The sequence below is a fragment of the Rhinolophus sinicus genome, linkage group LG13 (assembly GCF_036562045.2).
Source record: "Rhinolophus sinicus isolate RSC01 linkage group LG13, ASM3656204v1, whole genome shotgun sequence".
In the NCBI taxonomy this organism is placed as follows: domain Eukaryota; kingdom Metazoa; phylum Chordata; class Mammalia; order Chiroptera; family Rhinolophidae; genus Rhinolophus; species Rhinolophus sinicus.
The window spans coordinates 56,617,986-56,636,102 of NC_133762.1; the positions used below are offsets into that span (position 1 = coordinate 56,617,986).

Below are 18,117 nucleotides of genomic sequence, written 5' to 3' on the forward strand. Positions count from 1 at the left end.
CTCGTTTCATGACAATAGCCCTATAAAGGTGGTTCATTATCCCCATTTTACAGATGAGGAAACTGAGTCCAGAGTGGTTAAGTAACTTGCCCTAGATCACACAGTTGGGCAGTGGCAAAAGTGGAGTTTAATACTGGGCTGTGTGATTGATTCACAGTACACTGTGCTGAAAACCACCACACTACTGCGGCCTATGGGTTGGACAGAAATGGCTGCCCAACCAGGTGTAATCATAGCAAATGGGGTTTAATCCATCCCCCTTGCTGCTGCAGTTTGGACTGAGGTTTGAGGACTATGTTATGGTAAGGCAGTGGGATGATATCACCATGGAGACTTCATCAGCTAGCAGTAAGAAGCAACTCTTTTTGAGAAGTCCCCACCTTTCCCTGGATAATCAGGGCAGGTAATTTTTTTAAATTAAAGTTTATTTGGGGTGACAATGGTTAGTAAAGTTACATAGGGTTGAAGTCTACAATTCTGTAATACATCACCTATATATCACATTGTGTGTTCACCACCCAGAGTCAGTTCTCCTTCCATCACCATCTACCCTCATCTACTACCCTCATCTACCACCTCCCTCTCCCTTACCCACTGGTAACCACTAAACTATTGTCTGTGTCTATCAGTTTTTGTTTGTTTCTTTGTTTGTCTTGTTCCTTTGTTGTTTTCAGTTTTATATCCCACATATCAGTGAAATTATATGGTTCTCGATTTTTTCTGTCTGATTTATTTCGCTTAGCATAATAATCTCAAGATCCATCCATGTTGTCGCAAATGGCACTAGTATTTCATCTTTTCTTATTGCAGAATAGTATTCCATTGTGTATATATACCACATATTCTTTATCCAGTCATCTATCGGAGGACACTTCTCCAAAGAGGACATATAGGTGGCCAATAGACATATGAAAAGATGCTCAACATCACTAATCATCAGAGAAATACAAACAAAAACCACAATGAGGTATCACCTCACCCCAGTCAGAATGGCTACCATCAACAAGACAAATAGTAACAAGTGTTGGAGAGGCTGTGGAGAAAAAGGAACCCTCATACACTGTTGGTGGGAATGCAGACTGGTGCAGCCGCTATGGAAGGCAGTGTGGAGGTTCCTCAAATAATTAAAATAGAATTACCATATGACCCAGGAATCCCTCTCCTGGGTATCTACCGAAAAAATCTGAAAACATTTATATGTAAATCTCCAATGTTCATTGCAGCTTTATTTATGATGGCCAAGACAGGGTGGGTAATTTTTAACCCTAACTGGGTGGTCATCTCCTTCTCCCCCAGCTGAGTCCTAGACACCTATTTATCCAGGGAAAGAATTCAGGAAAACCAACTGTGTATTATTCCTCTTGGCTTCCTTTGTTCTGTGCATCAGTTCTTACTGTGCAACACACCCCAAACTCTGGGGAAATTAATAATAAGCATTTATTTAGTTCACACAACTAAAGGTTGGCTGGAGTTTGTCTGATCTGCATTGGGTAATGTATATGGGGGTGTGGCTGATTCAGGTTGGGCTCAGCTGGGTGACTCTGCTTCCTGCACAGGTCCAGCGAGGCTTGGCTTCTCACCGAGGTCTAGGTTCAGACTTGCTCCTCCTGAGAACATTTTAAGTCCAGGCTTGTGGGCAGTAGCTACCCAAGGGAAGCTCTTCTCATCTCATGACCATGACAGAGGCACAGGGGTGCAGGTGGAAATTCAAGAAGCTTCTTAACTGACACTTCTGCATTATTACATTGACCAAAGCATGTCACATGGCAAAACCCAAGCCAAGAGGCAGAGAAGTATATTCTCCCTTTACTGGGAAAGTTTCTACTATTGGCCTTGGCTTAGGATCAAAAAGGCATTCTGCCATCCTTCATCTACTTTCTGCCAAATTTGGAAAATATAATATGAAATTTAAAAGCCTTTACCAATGTCAGTTTTAGTTATCACTTTGGGCAAAGTTCCAACTTTTTAATGATATTCTAATTTGTTGTTAATGGGAGATGACATGGTTATTAAAAGCTGCACACTCTCATGTTCCCAAAACTTTGTTATCTCAAACCTCAGCTTGGGCTTGTTGCCTTATTGTATACCATGGCTTTGTTCACCATGGACTTATGAAGTGTCTGGAATTGTTGAGTTGTTTCTTCCATAATGACAACTTGTTACCACCTTGGCAGCTGCCTAAAATGGTTAGACTTGGCATCCGCCCATACCAATTGCTCAAGCTCATCAAAATGAAATAAGAGCAGCAAGTGGGATGAATAAATTGTCAATTATATTGATGTGTATATTTTCTTACATTTTAGGAGAAGGCTTTGAATTCTGTAAAAATGTCATTTCTTTGCTTCTCTCAGTACCTTGGCACTCTCATCTGGCATGATTACAATTTAGCTGGAAGGAGAAGAGGCAAAACTTTTATGTTGGTTGGAATTTGCAGCCATAAATTTATAGGACTTTTCCAAGTTAGCATGGAAAAGACTTGTCGTTCTTACACTTTTTGTGAGTTATAAGTCATAAAACATATGCTAAGGATGGCCTGACTATTGTGTTCTTGGCCCTATAAAGAAGATCTGTAGAAGAAACCTAAGCCTCAAATAATTAAACATCTTTTCAAACACTTGTAGGTTATTTATACTGTGTCCATGCATTGGCCAAGCAAGCAAGTGAGTGAATACAGACTTTGATGCTAGCATCTTAATGATGGTACCATATTTGGCCCAGTAGAGCATTCTGATTACCCCATTAGTGAACTCATATGCTGTATGAGTACTGTTAATTGCCTGTGGACTTAGTGGCTTGTTGCCATCTTTATAAATGCATAAGAATTGAGCAGAAAGTACTAGATGTGTGAGCCAATCAATAAGTGTCACTTCTTGGTCGCGATTTATTTTGACATCCCCCCCCAAAGCAGACCAAGACAAGGATTTTGATGATGGTAATTTATTTGGTAGGTGATTCTAGGAAAAAATGGTGGGGGAGTGGAGAAATGAGACAGGGTAGGGAAGGCAATTGTGTTAATGAGCCCACCACTGTGGGTACCTGGTGCTCAGTCCTGCTGGGGAGCTCTGGAAGGTGATGTTGACCTCACCTCAGAGTTGCTTCACTCAAGGAGTGCGGATGCTGGGGTATTTATCCACTAACTCCTATCCATCATTGATGAGCACCATTCCAAGGGGCAGTAACTCCCTGGTCTTCTGGTCTACCCATGAGTGAGTTAAGTATGCTCCTGCCATCCCAGCCTTCAGAAAGAGAGCCATGGGTAATTGCAGTGGGAAACCACTGATATGTGTGAGAAGGGTGGGTGCTGAGGGAACATGGCTGAGGCACCACTAGCATCTGCTAACAGAGTGCTCCAAAGAATTTGAGGAATAGAAGGAGGAAATTTGTAACTTTAAAATCTGAGCACAGCAGAAGCTAAATATCTCCAAGGCCTTGGACTGAATGAGGAAAGGAAATCATTTTTTTGTATGTAATTTATTTAAATTTTGGTACAGCCTAAAATGACATTATACAACCACTAACCAAAGAGGAAGACCTACTATGCTGATCTGCAACTCTTTTCAAGTTATAATTTTGAGTAGAAAGAAAGCACAGTACAGAACAATAGCTAGAATATGCTCCCATTTATAAAAACAGCTTTTTTTAGGATATAATTTACATTTCATAAAATTCACCCATTTTAAGTGTACATATATGAGTGTTGTCATAAATTTATAGTTTTCTGAAATTTTATGTACATGGAGTCATACAATATGTGATCTTTTGTATCTGACTACTTTCAGGCAGCATAATATTATTCAAGTCACCCATGTTGTAGCATTTGTCAATAGTTCATTCCTTTTAAACTGTGGAATAGTAATTTCATTGTGTGGATATATCCCTTTTGTTTATGCATGCTACAGTTGATAGATATTTGCACTGTTTTTAGTTTTATTATTATGAATAATGCTGTTATGAACATACACCTACAAGTCTTTGTGTGGACATATATTTATTTCTCTTGGGTAGGTACTTACAAGTGAAGTTTCTGGGTCATATGGTAAGTATGTGTTTACCTCTTTTAAGAAACTGACAAACCATTTTTAAAGAGACTGTACCATTTTACTGCTTCACACCAATAATATATGGGTGATCTGATTTCTCCATATCCTCACCTGCAGACTTTTTGATGTTACCCATTCTGATAGAAGTGTAGTGGCATCTTATTGTGGGTTTAGCATTTCCTAATGACTAATGATGTCCAGCATCTATCCATGTGCTTAGTTGCCATTCATTTGTCTTCTTTGCTGAAATATCTGTTCAAATCTTTTCTCATTTTTGTATTGGGTTGCTTGTCTTATTCTTATTGATTAGTAAGGGATTATTGTAATTTTTTTTCTGTAAGTTCAAAATCATTTCTAAAGAAAGTTTTTAAACAGTCTAGCCCTCATCACTCCCCTGACACCCCATCAGAATGGCACACTCAGGAATTGTTTCATAGTGTGGACATCCTCACTAAAAGAATTAAAGGGGGAAGCTCATCAAAATGGCGGTGTGAGGTGAGCCTCTGTAAAGCTCCCCTGGAATTTACAACTAATCGAAAAACAATAACTCCACAAAGGACTCCCTGCACAGCAGACAGGCAAGACGAAGAGGCCCATTACTGAATTCATCTAAAGGTGGGTGAATCATGTGAGTGGGGGAGGAGGGAAGGGAGAAGTGCGGAGACGGAGACCCGCGGGTGCAGGATGCAGACCTAGCTCAGTGCTCTGAGCTCGCTGCTTCCCGGAACTACCGCAGCTGCGGGAGAGGGAAGAACTCGGACTACTAGGGCTCCACTTATGGCCCACAGGGCTGTGGGGGCAGCATATAACAGGGCTGAACCCAACGCTCACGGTAGAGACCTCGGAGAAAAGTCTGAGGGAAGAAGGCTGAAAATGGTGGTTTAAGCCCTCACTGCCGAGCAGAGAATGGAAGCCTTAGGCACTGAGACTAGCCTCCCCCTCCCTACAGTCCCAGAGCTCGCCCCGCCGCCACCTGCCCGGTGCAAGAAGCGGAAAAGTAGCAGTGTCAGATCAAAAGAACAGAATATTTGCTGTTCTGAGATCTGTGGACCGCAGACACAGATTCGCAGCCCAACTGTTCCGGCAAAGGGAAGGCAGCTGTGGAAGCAGGACTGGCTGTGGTGGTGGTCCCCGCCATTGCTCTGGGCCACCTGTCACAATTGACCCCGCCCCTGGCCCCACCTATCTGGGTGGATCCCTACAGGAGTAAACAGAACTGCTGAGATATACGGGCTCTGAATCTGGTGCAGGAAGAGCTTTGGAACTTCAAAAGCTCTCCACATACCCACCGGGACACTGCGCACTGTGACCCAGGCGAACTATTAACAGAGGAGAAGCCCCTCTCCCAGGGAATCCCCGCATTGTGTGAGAAGCTGGAATAGTACAGAGAAAACATAGCAGTACTGTGTGAGAGAGAAAAACAAGGCTGCAGTTGGAGAGAAAATAAAACATTCTACCGACAATTACTGGAAAACAAAAGTAAGACCTCTTCCTATCAAACTGTTCTAGAAGCCACTCCTGTAGATGAGTAGAAAGAGAAATAATAAATCAGTAATTGCCATGAATAAGGAAGGAAACAAGACAGCTCAGAAAGAAAATGAAAAGTATCCAGAAAAAGGAACTTAAGGATATGGAAATATGTGACTTAAATGACAGAGAATTCAAGATTGCAGTTCTGAAAAAACTCAACAAGATGCAAGAAAACACAGAAAGGCAGTTTAATGAACTCAGAAACACAATCAAAGAACAACATGAGCATTTTACGAAAGAGATTGAAATTTCAAAAAGAACCAAATAGAATTTCTGGAGATTAAGAACTCAATAGAAGAAATTAAGAATGAAATAACCAGCTTAGGTAGTAGAGTTGACCAGATGGAGGAAAGAATCAGTGACATCGAAGATAGAAACCTGGAAATGACACGCATGGAAGAAGAAAGAGACTTGAGACTTAAAAGAAATGAAAGAACTCTACAAGAACTTTCTGACTCCATCAGAAAGAGCAATATAAGAATAATGGGCATACCAGAAGGAGAAGAAAGAGAGAAGGGAACAGAGAGTATATTCAAACAAATAGTTGATGAGAACTTCCCAAACTTGTGGACAGAACTGGATCCTCGAATCCAAGAAGCAAATAGAACACCTAATTACCTCAATCCCAACAGGCCTTCTCCAAGGCACATAGTATTGAAGCTGTCTAAAATCAAAGACAAAGAATCCTCAAGGCAGCCAGGGAAAAGAAGACGGTAACCTACAAAGGAAAGCCCATTAGATTATCATCATATTTTTCAGCAGAAACTCTACAAGACAGGAGAGAGTGGAACCAAATATTCAAACTATTGAAAGAGAGAAATTATGAGCCAAGAATAATATATTCAGCAAAGATATCCTTTAGATATGAAGGAGAAATAAAGACATTTCCAGACATACAGAAGCTGAGGGAATTTCTAATACATGACCTGCACTACAAGAAATACTAAAGGAGGCTATTCGACCACCATCAACAGGGACAATTTGTGGCAACCCAAACATAAAAAGGGGAAGAGTAAAGGCCTGAACCGGAATATGGGAATGGAGAAAGTAAGCGTGCTGAAGAAAATGGAATACTCTAAATATCCAACTTTCTTTTACATAAACTTAAGGGTAACCACTCAAAAAAAAAATCCAGAACTAAAATATATACTATAATAAAAGAAGAAACAGAGGGAAACATCATAGAATACCACCACACAGAAATAATAGACAACAACAAAAAGGCAAAGAAACAATGGAGACACAGTCTTACCAGAAAACTAAAGATAGAATGACAGGAAATCCTCACATATCAATAATCACCCTAAATGTAAATGGACTGAACTCACCAGTAAAAAGGCACAGAGTAGCAGATTGGACAAAAAATTACACCCAACCATATGCTGTCTCCAAGAGACACATCTCAGTTACAAGGACAAGCATAGACTCAAAGTGAAAGGGTGGAAATTGACACTCCAAGCAAATGGTACCCAGAGAAAATCAGGTGTAGCCATAATGATATCAGATGAAACAGACTTCAGGGTGAAAAAGATAACAAGAGACAAAGGTGGACATTTCATAATGGTAAAGGGGACTATACAACCAGAAGACATAACAGTCATCAATATTTATGCCCCCAATTAGGGAGCCCGAAATACACCAAGCAACTACTAACAGAACTAAAGGGAGAAATTGACCAAAACACAATTATACTAGGGGACTTAAATACATCATTGATAGCTATGGATAGATCATCCAAACAGAAAATAAATAACGAAATAGCAGCCCTAAATGACACATTAGATGAAATGGACATAATTGACATTTATAGAGCACTTCATCCTAAAACATCAGACTATACATTCTTTTCTAGTGTACATGGAACATTCTCAAGGATAGACCATATATTGGGACATAAAATCAGCCTCAGCAAATTTAAGAAGATTGAAATCATACCAAGCATATTCTCTGATCACAAGGCTTTGAAATTGGATATCAACTGCAAAAAGAAAGCAGAAAAAACACAAATACATGGAGATTAAACAACATACTTTTAAAGAACGACCGGGTCAAAGAAGAAATTAGAGGAGAGATCAAAAGACACATAGAAACAAATGACAATGAAAATACATCCTACCAAAATTTTTGGGATGCAGTGAAAGCAGTTTTAAGAGGGAAATTTATATCATTACAGGCCTATCTCAAGAAACAAGAAAAATCCCAAAGAAGTAACCTTATGTTACACCTTAAAGAACTAGAAAAGGAACAAGTGAAACCCAAGGTCAGCAGAAGAAGGGAAATAACAAAAATCAGAGCAGAACTAAATGAAATAGAGAACAAAAAGAATAGAAAAAATTAATGTGACAAAGAGCTGGTTCTTTGAAAAGATTAACAAAATTGACAAACCCTTGGCTAGACTCACTAAGATAAAAAGAGAGAAGACACTAATTAACAAAATCAGAAATGAAAAAGGGAAGTTATCACGGACACCACAGAAATACAAAGGATCATCCAAGAATACTATGAAGGACTATATGCCACCAAATTCAATAACCTAGAAGAAATGGACAAGTTCTTAGAAACATATAGCCTTCCAAGGCTGAACCATGAAGAACTGGAAAATCTAAACAGACCGATCACCAGTAACAAAATTGAATCAGTCATCCAAAACCTTCCCAAAAGCAAAAGTCCGGGACCAGATGGCTTCACTAGTGAATTCTACCAAACCTTCAAAGAGGATCTAATACCAATCCTGCTCAAACTCTTCCAAAAATTGAAGAAGAGACAGTACTCCCTAACTTATTTTATGAGGCCAACATTACCCTGATACCAAAACCTGGTAAGGACAACAGAAAAAAAGAAAACTGCAGACCAATATCTCTGGTGAATACAGATGCAAAAATCCTAAACAAAATTCTAGCAAATCGAATACAACAATGCATTAAAAAGATTATTCATCAGGACCAAGTGGGGTTCATCCCCGGGGCACAAGGATGGTTCAACATCCGCAAATCCATTAATGTGATACATCACATAAACAAAATAAAGGTCAAAAATCATATGATTATATCAATTGATGCAGAAAAAGCATTTGACAAGATGCTACATCCATTTATAATTAAAACACTTAATGAAATAGGTATAGAAGGAAAATACCTGAACATAATAAAGGCCATATATGACAAGCCCTCAGCTAATCTCATAATTATTGGTGAAAAACTGAAGCCCTTTGCTCTATGTCCAGGAACATGACAAGGCTGTCCCCTATCACCTCTGCTTTTCAACATCGTGTTGGAAGTCCTTGCCAGAGGAATCAGGCAAGAGAAAGAAATAAAAGGCATCCAAATTGAGAATTAAGAAGTTAATCTGTCACTCTTTGCAGATGACATGATGTTATATATAGAAAACCCTAAAGACTCCACCAAAAAGCTTTTAGAAACAATCAGCAAATACAGTAAAGTTGCTGGCTACAAAATCAACATACAAAAGTCCATTGCATTCCTATATACTCACAATGAAATCTCAGAAAAAGAAATACAAAAAACAATTCCTTTTGCAATTGCAGCAAAAAGAATAAAATACCTAGGAATAAACTTAACCAAGGATGTGAAGGACCTATATGCTGAAAACTATAAGACACTTTTGAAAGAAATTGAAGAAGACACAAAGAAATGGAAAGACATTCCGTGCTCATGGATTGGAAGAATCAACATAGTTAAAATGGCCATATTACCCAAAGCAATATACAGATTTAATGCAATCCCCATCAAAATCCCAATGGCATTTTTTAAAGAAATAGAACAAAAATCATCAGATTTGTTTGGAACCACAAAAGACCCCGAATAGCCAAAGCAATCTTAAGAAAAAAGAACAATACTGGAGGTATCACACTGCCTGACTTTAGCTTGTACTACAGGGCAACAATAATCTAAACAGCATTGCATTGGCAGAAAAATTGACACATAGACCAATGGAATAGAATTGAGAACCCAGAAATAAAACCACATAAATATGGACAGATAATTTTTGACAAAGAAGCTAAAAACATACAACGGAGGAAAGACAGCCTTTTCAATAAATGGTGCTGGCAGAATTGAATAGCCACGTGCAAAAGAATGAAACTGGACTGCTATCTGTCACCATGTACCAAAATTAATTCAAAATGGATCAAAGACCTAAGCATAAGACCTGACACAATAAACTGTATATAAGAAAACATAGGTACTAAACTTATGGACCTTGGGTTCAAAGAGCATTTTATGAATTTGACTCCAAAGGCAAGGGAAGTGAAAGCTAAAATAAACGAATGGGACTATATGAAGCTTAAAAGCTTCTGCACAGCAAAAGAAACCATCAACAAAATAAAGAGGTAACCTACTGAATGGGAGAAGGTTTTTGCAAACAGTGCCTCCAATAAGGGGCTAGTATCCAAAGTATACAAGGAACTCATGAAACTCAACAACAAAAAAACGAACAACCCAATTGAAAAATGGGCAGAGGAACTGTAGAGACATTTCTCTAAAAAGGACATACAAATGGCAAATAGATATGTGAAAAAATGCTCAACATCACTAATCATCAGAGAAATGCAAATGAAAACCACAATGAGATATCACCTCACCCCAGTCAGAATGGCTATCATCAACAAGACAAATAGTAACAAGTGTTGGAGAGGCTGTGGAGTAAAAGGAACCCTCATACACTGTTGGTGGGAATGCAGACTGGTGCAGCCATTATGGAAAGCAGTGTGGAGTTTCCTCAAAACATTACGAATAGAATTACCATATGACCCAGCAATCCCTCTCCTGGGTATCTACCCAAAAAATCTGAAATCATTTATATATAAAGACACGTGTGTTCCAATGTTCATTGCAGCTTTGTTTACGGTGGCCAAGACATGGAAACAACCAAAATGTCCTTCGATAGATGAATGGATAAAGAAGTTGTGGTATATATACACAATGGAATACTATTCGGCAGTAAGAAAAGATGAAATAGGACCATTTGTGACAACATGGATGGATCTTGAGAATGCTAAGCGAAATAAGTCAGACAGAAAAAGCAGAGAACCATATGATTTCACTGATATGTGGTATATAAACCTAAAACAACAAACGAACAAGACAAACAAAAACTCATAGACACAGACAATAGTTTAGTGGTTACCAGAGGGTAAGGGGGGAGGGGGGTGGTAGATGAGAGTAAAGGGGATCAAATATGTGGTGATGGAAGGAGAAATGACTCTGGGTGGTGAACACACAATGGGATTTATAGATGATGTAATACAGAATTGTACACCTGAAATCTGTGTAATTTTACTAACAATTGTCACCCCAATAAATTTAATAAAAAAAAAAAAAAAGAAAAGATGAAATAGTGCCATTTGTGACAACATGGATGGATCTTGAGAGTATAATGCTAAGCGAAATAATCAGACAGAAAAAGCAGAGAACCATATGATTTCACTGATATGTGGTATATAAACCAAAAACAACAAAAGAACAAGACAAACAAATGAGAAACACAAACTCATAGACACAGACAGGAGTTTAGTGGTTACCAGAGGGTAAAGGGGGTGGGGGACAGGAGATGAGGGTAAGGGGGATCAAATGTATGGTGATGGAAGGAGAACTGACTCTGGGTGGTGAACACACAATGGGATTTATAGATGATGTAATACAGAATTGTACACCTGAAAACTATGTAATTTTACTAACAATTGTCACCCCAGTAAATTAAGAAAAAAAAAGAATTAAAGGGAATTGCGAGATCAGATTTTAAATCTTTTGCCAGAAAGAGTCATTGTCTAGTAATGCTACAATGGGCCTTTATTAAATCAAAACATACTTCCTTGACCACTTTTTCTCAGTTTGGGAAATTGGTGATTTAAAAATGTCCATACGTTAGATAAAGAAAAACATAAAAGGACTTGTATTTTCCTCCTTTTACTACAGAAGTTACTTAGCTTCCTCATCCTTTCCCTTTGGGTATGGGCAAGAGGCAATTGCTACGTGTCCTCCTGAGAATGCAGGGTCAGACCGTGAGAGCAGGGAATAAGCAGATCTGTTCAGTCACCGCTCTTGCAGCACAAGCACCGGCACACGTGTGCTCCACAGTGGACTTTCCCACTCTTGCCCACTCCACATTGACCCCGATTGGCCCATTTGCAGAGTCACCTCTCACTTCCCACCAAGTCCATGACTTTTTCTACAATGTTAAACAATGAAAGTGAACCGAATATATGCCTATAGCTAAATTTACTGAGTTTAAACAGAAAATGGAGTAATTTAGCTAATAGCAGATGGACTAAAGAACAATGAGATGGAAAAGAAGTTTCAGTCTACTTGCCATCTCCCTGACTCAGGTTGGCTTGTACTAGCTTACAATTTTTCAAATATTTAGTGAGTACCAACTATTCATTCTTTTATTCATTCATTAAATCGTATGAGCTCCTAATATGCATCAGACACTGTGTGAGACTGGGTGTTAGTAATGAACAAAGTGGAAAAGCATTTTCCCCCAAGAGGCTTCCATTCCACTGGGAGAAACAGACAATAAATAAGAAAATAAATACACAATGTATGTCAGGTAATAATAAGCTTTGCAAAATGAAATAAAACACATTAAGGAGGTAGAGACAGATGGATTCATAAAAAGTCTGGAAGGATGTACTACGGAGGATTAACAAATAGACCTATAGTTTTTAAATTCTTATTTATTTATTTTAATTTATTTTCTAATATTTCTATAACAAACTTCTATTGCTTTTTGAATGTCCCCATACCTGTATCATTCATAATTTTGTAACTAAAAATACTGAAAACAAAAATCAACTGGGAAATAATACATAGTCTTTATTACTAGAGTAATAGATTATTATCCTTGGTTTCTGCACATTTTAGGGATTTTGATATTTAGAAAAATAAGATAAATATACAAAACTTATTTAAAAATTTATAAAATGCCTTTCTGATGGGTAATTTGAAATGATGACTGATCTCCTCAAGTCTTGGTAAACTGTAAATTTTGTTAAGTAGGTCAGAATAGAAAATGGTAGCATTAACTGCAAGATCCAGGGACCAAAAGGTTTGAGACCAAAATGCTGTTTCTGACATTGTTTTGTTTTGCTTGATTCTCACTGGCAAATGGGAGTGCAAATGTATGTCTAGGAGTTCCCATACCCAAACATGAAGTGGAAATTTCAGTCATTGGGTTAGCTCGGCCAAAGAAGACTCCACATTGAAAAGTTCAGAAAAAATAACACATTGTAAGGCCTGACCCAGGCTATTTGCCTTGGGGCTCAGCTCCCTGGAACCAATGCACATGTCTGTAGTATGTGTATGTGTGGTGGTGATCACATTGCCCACTCCCACCTTCCTTCCTTCTGTTCTTGCCCCTACTCAGTGCTTCCAGGCACCTAACTCTGCCTTTTCACTGATCAGTGCCACTTTCCAAAAACAGGTAACATATATTTCCTAACATCAGCACTGATTATAACAACAGCTCACAACAACTAGAGTGGTCACAACATCCCCACCCAAGACATCTACCCCAAACCTCTGTGGCCCACGTTGTCAGGTCATTCAATTTCTGGTCTATGCTGATTTTAAAATCCACTTGGCCAACCAAGTGCTGGAATAAACCAAATTCTATCCAAATATTAACTTCATTTGATGTTTTGTAAATTTGGTCATGTTTTCTTGTAACTAACCAATTCAAATTTATATTTATTCATTTAATAGAAATTCAAAATGTGTGTCCACATGGATTAGTAATTGGCTCTTACTTTAAGTCTAAGTCCTATGTCTCTACTCATTGTTTCCAGTGATTTCCATTGTTTACAATGATTGATCCCAATAGCTTTGAGGCTTGTTTTTTGTTTGTTTGTTTGCTTGCTTATTTAATTTTTACTTGCTTGTTGTTTGAATTCTAAGGAGCCCAACTTTCATTCCCTCGCTTTTCTAGATAAATCATTATTGAGAAATGAAATGATGCTACTTGACAGAAAGCATATGATGAGGCAAAAATATTTCTCTATGAAGATAAACTGTACTTTAAGCAAGAGTTAGCATTTTGAAGTTTGATAGTGTGCAACAAAAATTAAAGAAGATATATAAAGGATTATTTGAGATTGAGTGAAAAATAATATATTGACTCCTTTTTTTCTTATAACAAATACCAACTTCACTAAAAAGAATTCATTTCTTTTTATGTAACTATATTATGCATTATAGTACAATTTTGCCATAAATCGAGTTATTAGACTTTATTTTGAAAACTTTGCCTTTTTTTCTTTGGACTTTGAAAAAGCAGAAGTTACTTTGACATGCCCAGTGTGATAGTTACTGATATGTGAGGGCCTGTGTGTGTGGTTTTAATTTTTAGTTGTTTTTTTCTCCCTCAATCTTTTCTTTCAGTTAATGTGAATCACATTGTATTTTCCACTCCTGAGCACTCTGATTCATTGCTGTCTACTTCCTCTGGAGCTTGCTACACCACAGAATCTTCTGGGAGATTTATTAGTCATGGCTGAACAATGCACCTTGCGTGCCCGTTGTAAGCAACAGCTCCAAATACTGTGTCTTTAGAAGGAAGATGAAAGTTGCTTAGGGAAGTATCAAGGCTTCAGTTTAGGGGTTTGTCGCAGTCCATGATTCATCTTTACGGTATAATATACAGACAAATTGGATATTAAAAAAGACAAATGTCTCATTTGCATAAGAAGCTTGCCATGCACACTCCTGCCCTCAGGAAACAGACATAAGAGTTGATCACAGCCCCTTGCCCGTGGCACATGCATAATAATTGTGGATGGGGTGAGTCCTCATATATTGATCCAGTTTTGAAAATCTTGGTACAGATTCATTTATCTCAAATGTGTTTTTACTCTAACCCACTTGAGTCTAATTTCAGAAAATTTCAATCCAAGGGATTTTTTTTTCCGTAGGCCAGACTCATCGACATTACTAAAGTCATACCTTAATGTTATCAATTATTGTCACTAGGTTTCAAATTGATTTAGCATCACTGATTGGCAGCTTGTGACCAACTATCCCCAGGTTGTAGATTCGATCTTAACCTCCATTTGATATCACCTGACCTATGTCTGTTATGGCTGTTACCTCTGCAATCAGGGGAACTGTAATTTTCCTATTCAGAGTAAAGCCTCTTCAAGTTTAAGGAACTAGAGCAGTTGAAGAGCAGGGACAAATGGTCAATCAGTTAGATTGGCTGAACTAGGTGTCAGAAGATCATGTTCTTGTCTGAACCCTGGGTGGCATTGGGAAACTATTTTTACCTCACTAGGCCTTAGGTTTCTTATGAGTCTTTTAGCATAGGGCGTTAAAGGGAGAAATACAAACAGAAAACAGTGCACCCTGGGTGAGGGTTGGACATGGTTGACTTTTATTTAGAACTGGGTCCCAGAAACAAAGGGACTGACAAAATATTAGATGAACATATAGGAAGTATAACTCCTTAACCTTGGCAGTGAAAGGGATTGCCAGCTCTACCTCATTGAGACAACAGAGCTCTTATCTGGATATTTCTGCTCCTACCTGTCCTGTTGATCATCTGGAAGCTCTGGGAAATACCAAACATAGTAACCTTCTCACTTAGAATAGGATGTAGGTGTTGGCATGCTGTTGGGGAGATCAAGGAGAACCACATTCTAAGTCAGCTCTGACGCTGCTAGCTGCGAGACCGTGGTTAGGTAATTTAGCCTTCGGGCCTCACTTTCTTCACTGATGAAATAAGATTAGGTCCAACTCTGCTTGAAGGACTAGAGTGCTGTATTGAAAAGGATTTTGAAGAACCCCATTGCGAAATAGTTCCACAACTGATCACCAATGCCTGCAATGTCAGGGAGAGGGGCAGTACCTGATATCTGCCACTCAGTGATCTCTCAGCTTCCTCCCAGTGCTAACTGCACTCTAAGATGTTGTGACTTATGAGACAAGTCTAGAAGGTCATATTTGTTGCTAGTATCATGGATAACTAGTTAGCCTAAACATTGCCAAGAAACCTTCACAGGCCCAGAAACTCAGTCAACCACAAGGGGAGTGGAGGCCCAGGCCTCAGGCTGTTTCCCCTATGTGGATTCATGGCTTGCTCCTGTGTAAACCACAGTGCCAGGATACTAATCTACCCTGGGAGCTCGTGCCTGGTGGGTAAACTGGAATAGTCCCTGTTGCTTTGGAATTGGTAGGGCAAAGAAAATACACTACCTCTTCAAAAGGTGCCTTTGATGAGCTTTCAATTAGAAAGAAAGTGAATGGGCTTAGTAGCTATTTCCCATGGATGATTGCTCTGCAATTAGAGGTACTGGATATCTGACTAGTCCCCTCCTCCAACAAATAATCGGTTTAAGGAAACTCTGATAAACTGATTTTCATAAAGTCTTTTGTTTCAGTTTCCATTCTCGTCAGAGTGTTTAGTTTTAATTATCTTGTAACTCCTGGTTGTTACATTGAGGAAGAGGAGTTTATTTCAATGGGATTCAAATAATGTTTCTTCTCTATAGTCTTTCATTTATTGTATTTTAGCCTTTTTATAGAACTTAATTTAGAGAAGTAATTGAACATAGATTAAAAACTGTTCAAACAAAGGTTGCAACATTGTTTAAAATATCAAAAATAGCAATAATCTAAAGCAAGCTAAATGTTAACCAATTTGATTAAATGTATTATGGAGTACCCTTCAAAGGAATGTGAAAGGGTTTGAGGTAGATATATTTGTGTTAAGATGAAAAGATGTCCATTTTATATTATAAAATATAAAATGCAGAACACATGACAGTATGTGTCAAATAACCCATTTATGTAAAACTGTGTATGTGTTCATGTGCACATGCGTGCATGTGGGCATACACACAATTCTGAAGGATACATCCTTAATGGTTAATGGAATTTGTAGGTGGGAAATGGTTAAAAGGTATCTTGCTCAGCTCTGGGCTCCCATAATAAAATACCAACTGGGTGGTATTAAAATATCAACTGGGTTGCTTAAACGACAGAAATTTATTTTTTCACAGTTCTAGAGGCTGGAAGTCCAAGGTCAGGGTGCCAGCATGTTTGGGTCCTGGTGAAGGCCCTCTTCCTGGCTTGCAGATGTGCTGCTTCCAGCTGTGTCCTCACCTGGTGGAGAAAGAGAGAAAGCAAGTTCTTTCATGTCTCTTTTAAGGGCACTGATCCCATCATGAGGGCCCCACTTTCATGACCTCATCTAAATCTAATGACCTCCCAAAGGTCCCTTCTCCAAATACCGTCACATTGGGGGTTAAGGCTTCAACATATGAATTTAGGTCAGGTTGGTGGGGGGTAATGAAAATTCAGTCTATAATAGAAAGAGACTTTTTTGTTCATATACTTTTGTATAGTTTTGATTTTTACAAAGAATATTTATTACTTAGTGGTCAAAAGTATATTTTCATTTTGAATGCAAAAATCATATAGCTACAAGTGGCCAGAAATGATGATGTTAACATAAGAATCATCCAAACCTATAGAGAATTTTAATGAGTTTATTTGAGCCAAACTGAACAGTTGCCAGGAAGCAAAATCTCAATGGATTGAGAAAATGCTCCGGAGGTTAGCAGTTTTACAGTTTATTTTATACATTAGAATCAAAGGAAGAGATGGAGGTTTACATGAAATTCACTGGTGGTAGATTAAGGGGGCAGGAGGAAGCAAAGCTGGGAAATCTCTGGGATTGGATAAAAAACAAAGCGGAGAGACACATACTTCTTTTACATTGGTGGGCACAGGATAGTTAATAATTAACATTTACAGCACATAGAGATGGTATGTGGGAAACAAGATAACAATGAGGGGTTCCATGGTCTCGTGTTCTGGTCCCTGCTGCCAGTGATTGTGCCTTAAGGAGTCTAAAAAAGATGACTCTGACATTTCAAAGGTATGTTATCTTACATGCAAAAAAAAACAAAAAACAGTAAACAGGCTGACTTAAGGTAAAGATTGACCTTTGCCAAGTAAGCTATAGGCCTAGGGCATAACTACCTGCCATGACCCGCTTTTACTTAGGATGTTTGTGTTCAGACCATCCTATGAGGTTAATTTCTTTTTTATTGTTATTAAATTTATTGGGGTGACAATGGTTAATAAAATTAGGTTTCAAGTCTTGCATTTCTATAATACATCATCTATATATCACATGGTATGCTAACTACCCAGTCAGTTCTCCTTCCATCACCATGTATTTGACCCCGTTTACCCTCTTTTACTATTCTTCCTCCCCCCTTAGCCTCTAGTAACCACTAAACTGTTGTCTGTTTCTATGAGTTCTTGTTTCTTTGTTTGTCTTATTCCTTTATTGCTTTCAGTTTCATATCCCACATACGAGTGAAGTGATATGGTTCTCAACTTTTTCTGACTGACTTATTTCGCTAAGCATAATAATCTCAAGATCCATCCATGTTGTTGCAAATGGCAGTATTTCATCTTTTCTTATGGCAGAATAGTATTCCATTGTCTATATATACACCACACCTTCTTTATCCACTCATTCATTGAAGGACACTTTGGTTGCTTCTATGTCTTGGCCACCGTAA

The 18,117-nt window shown here is 38.4% G+C and overlaps 2 protein-coding genes across 8 annotated transcripts in view; both read left to right on the forward strand.

Moving 5' to 3' along the window:
* Positions 1-18,117, forward strand: part of NAA20 (N-alpha-acetyltransferase 20, NatB catalytic subunit) — a 343,857-nt gene that overhangs the window by 104,375 nt on the left and 221,365 nt on the right. The gene's annotated exons all lie outside the window — the stretch shown is intronic.
* Positions 1-18,117, forward strand: part of RIN2 (Ras and Rab interactor 2) — a 244,717-nt gene that overhangs the window by 43,159 nt on the left and 183,441 nt on the right. For 3 of the 7 annotated variants that reach the window (XM_074318239.1, XM_074318235.1, XM_074318238.1), the window contains one exon: positions 13,967-14,105. The exons of the other annotated variants lie outside the window; for them this stretch is intronic. In XM_074318239.1, coding sequence (XP_074174340.1) covers positions 14,086-14,105 — 20 coding nt within the window. In that variant the 5' untranslated portion in view covers positions 13,967-14,085. The remainder of the gene's footprint in view (positions 1-13,966; positions 14,106-18,117) is intronic. 7 annotated transcript variants of the gene reach the window in all.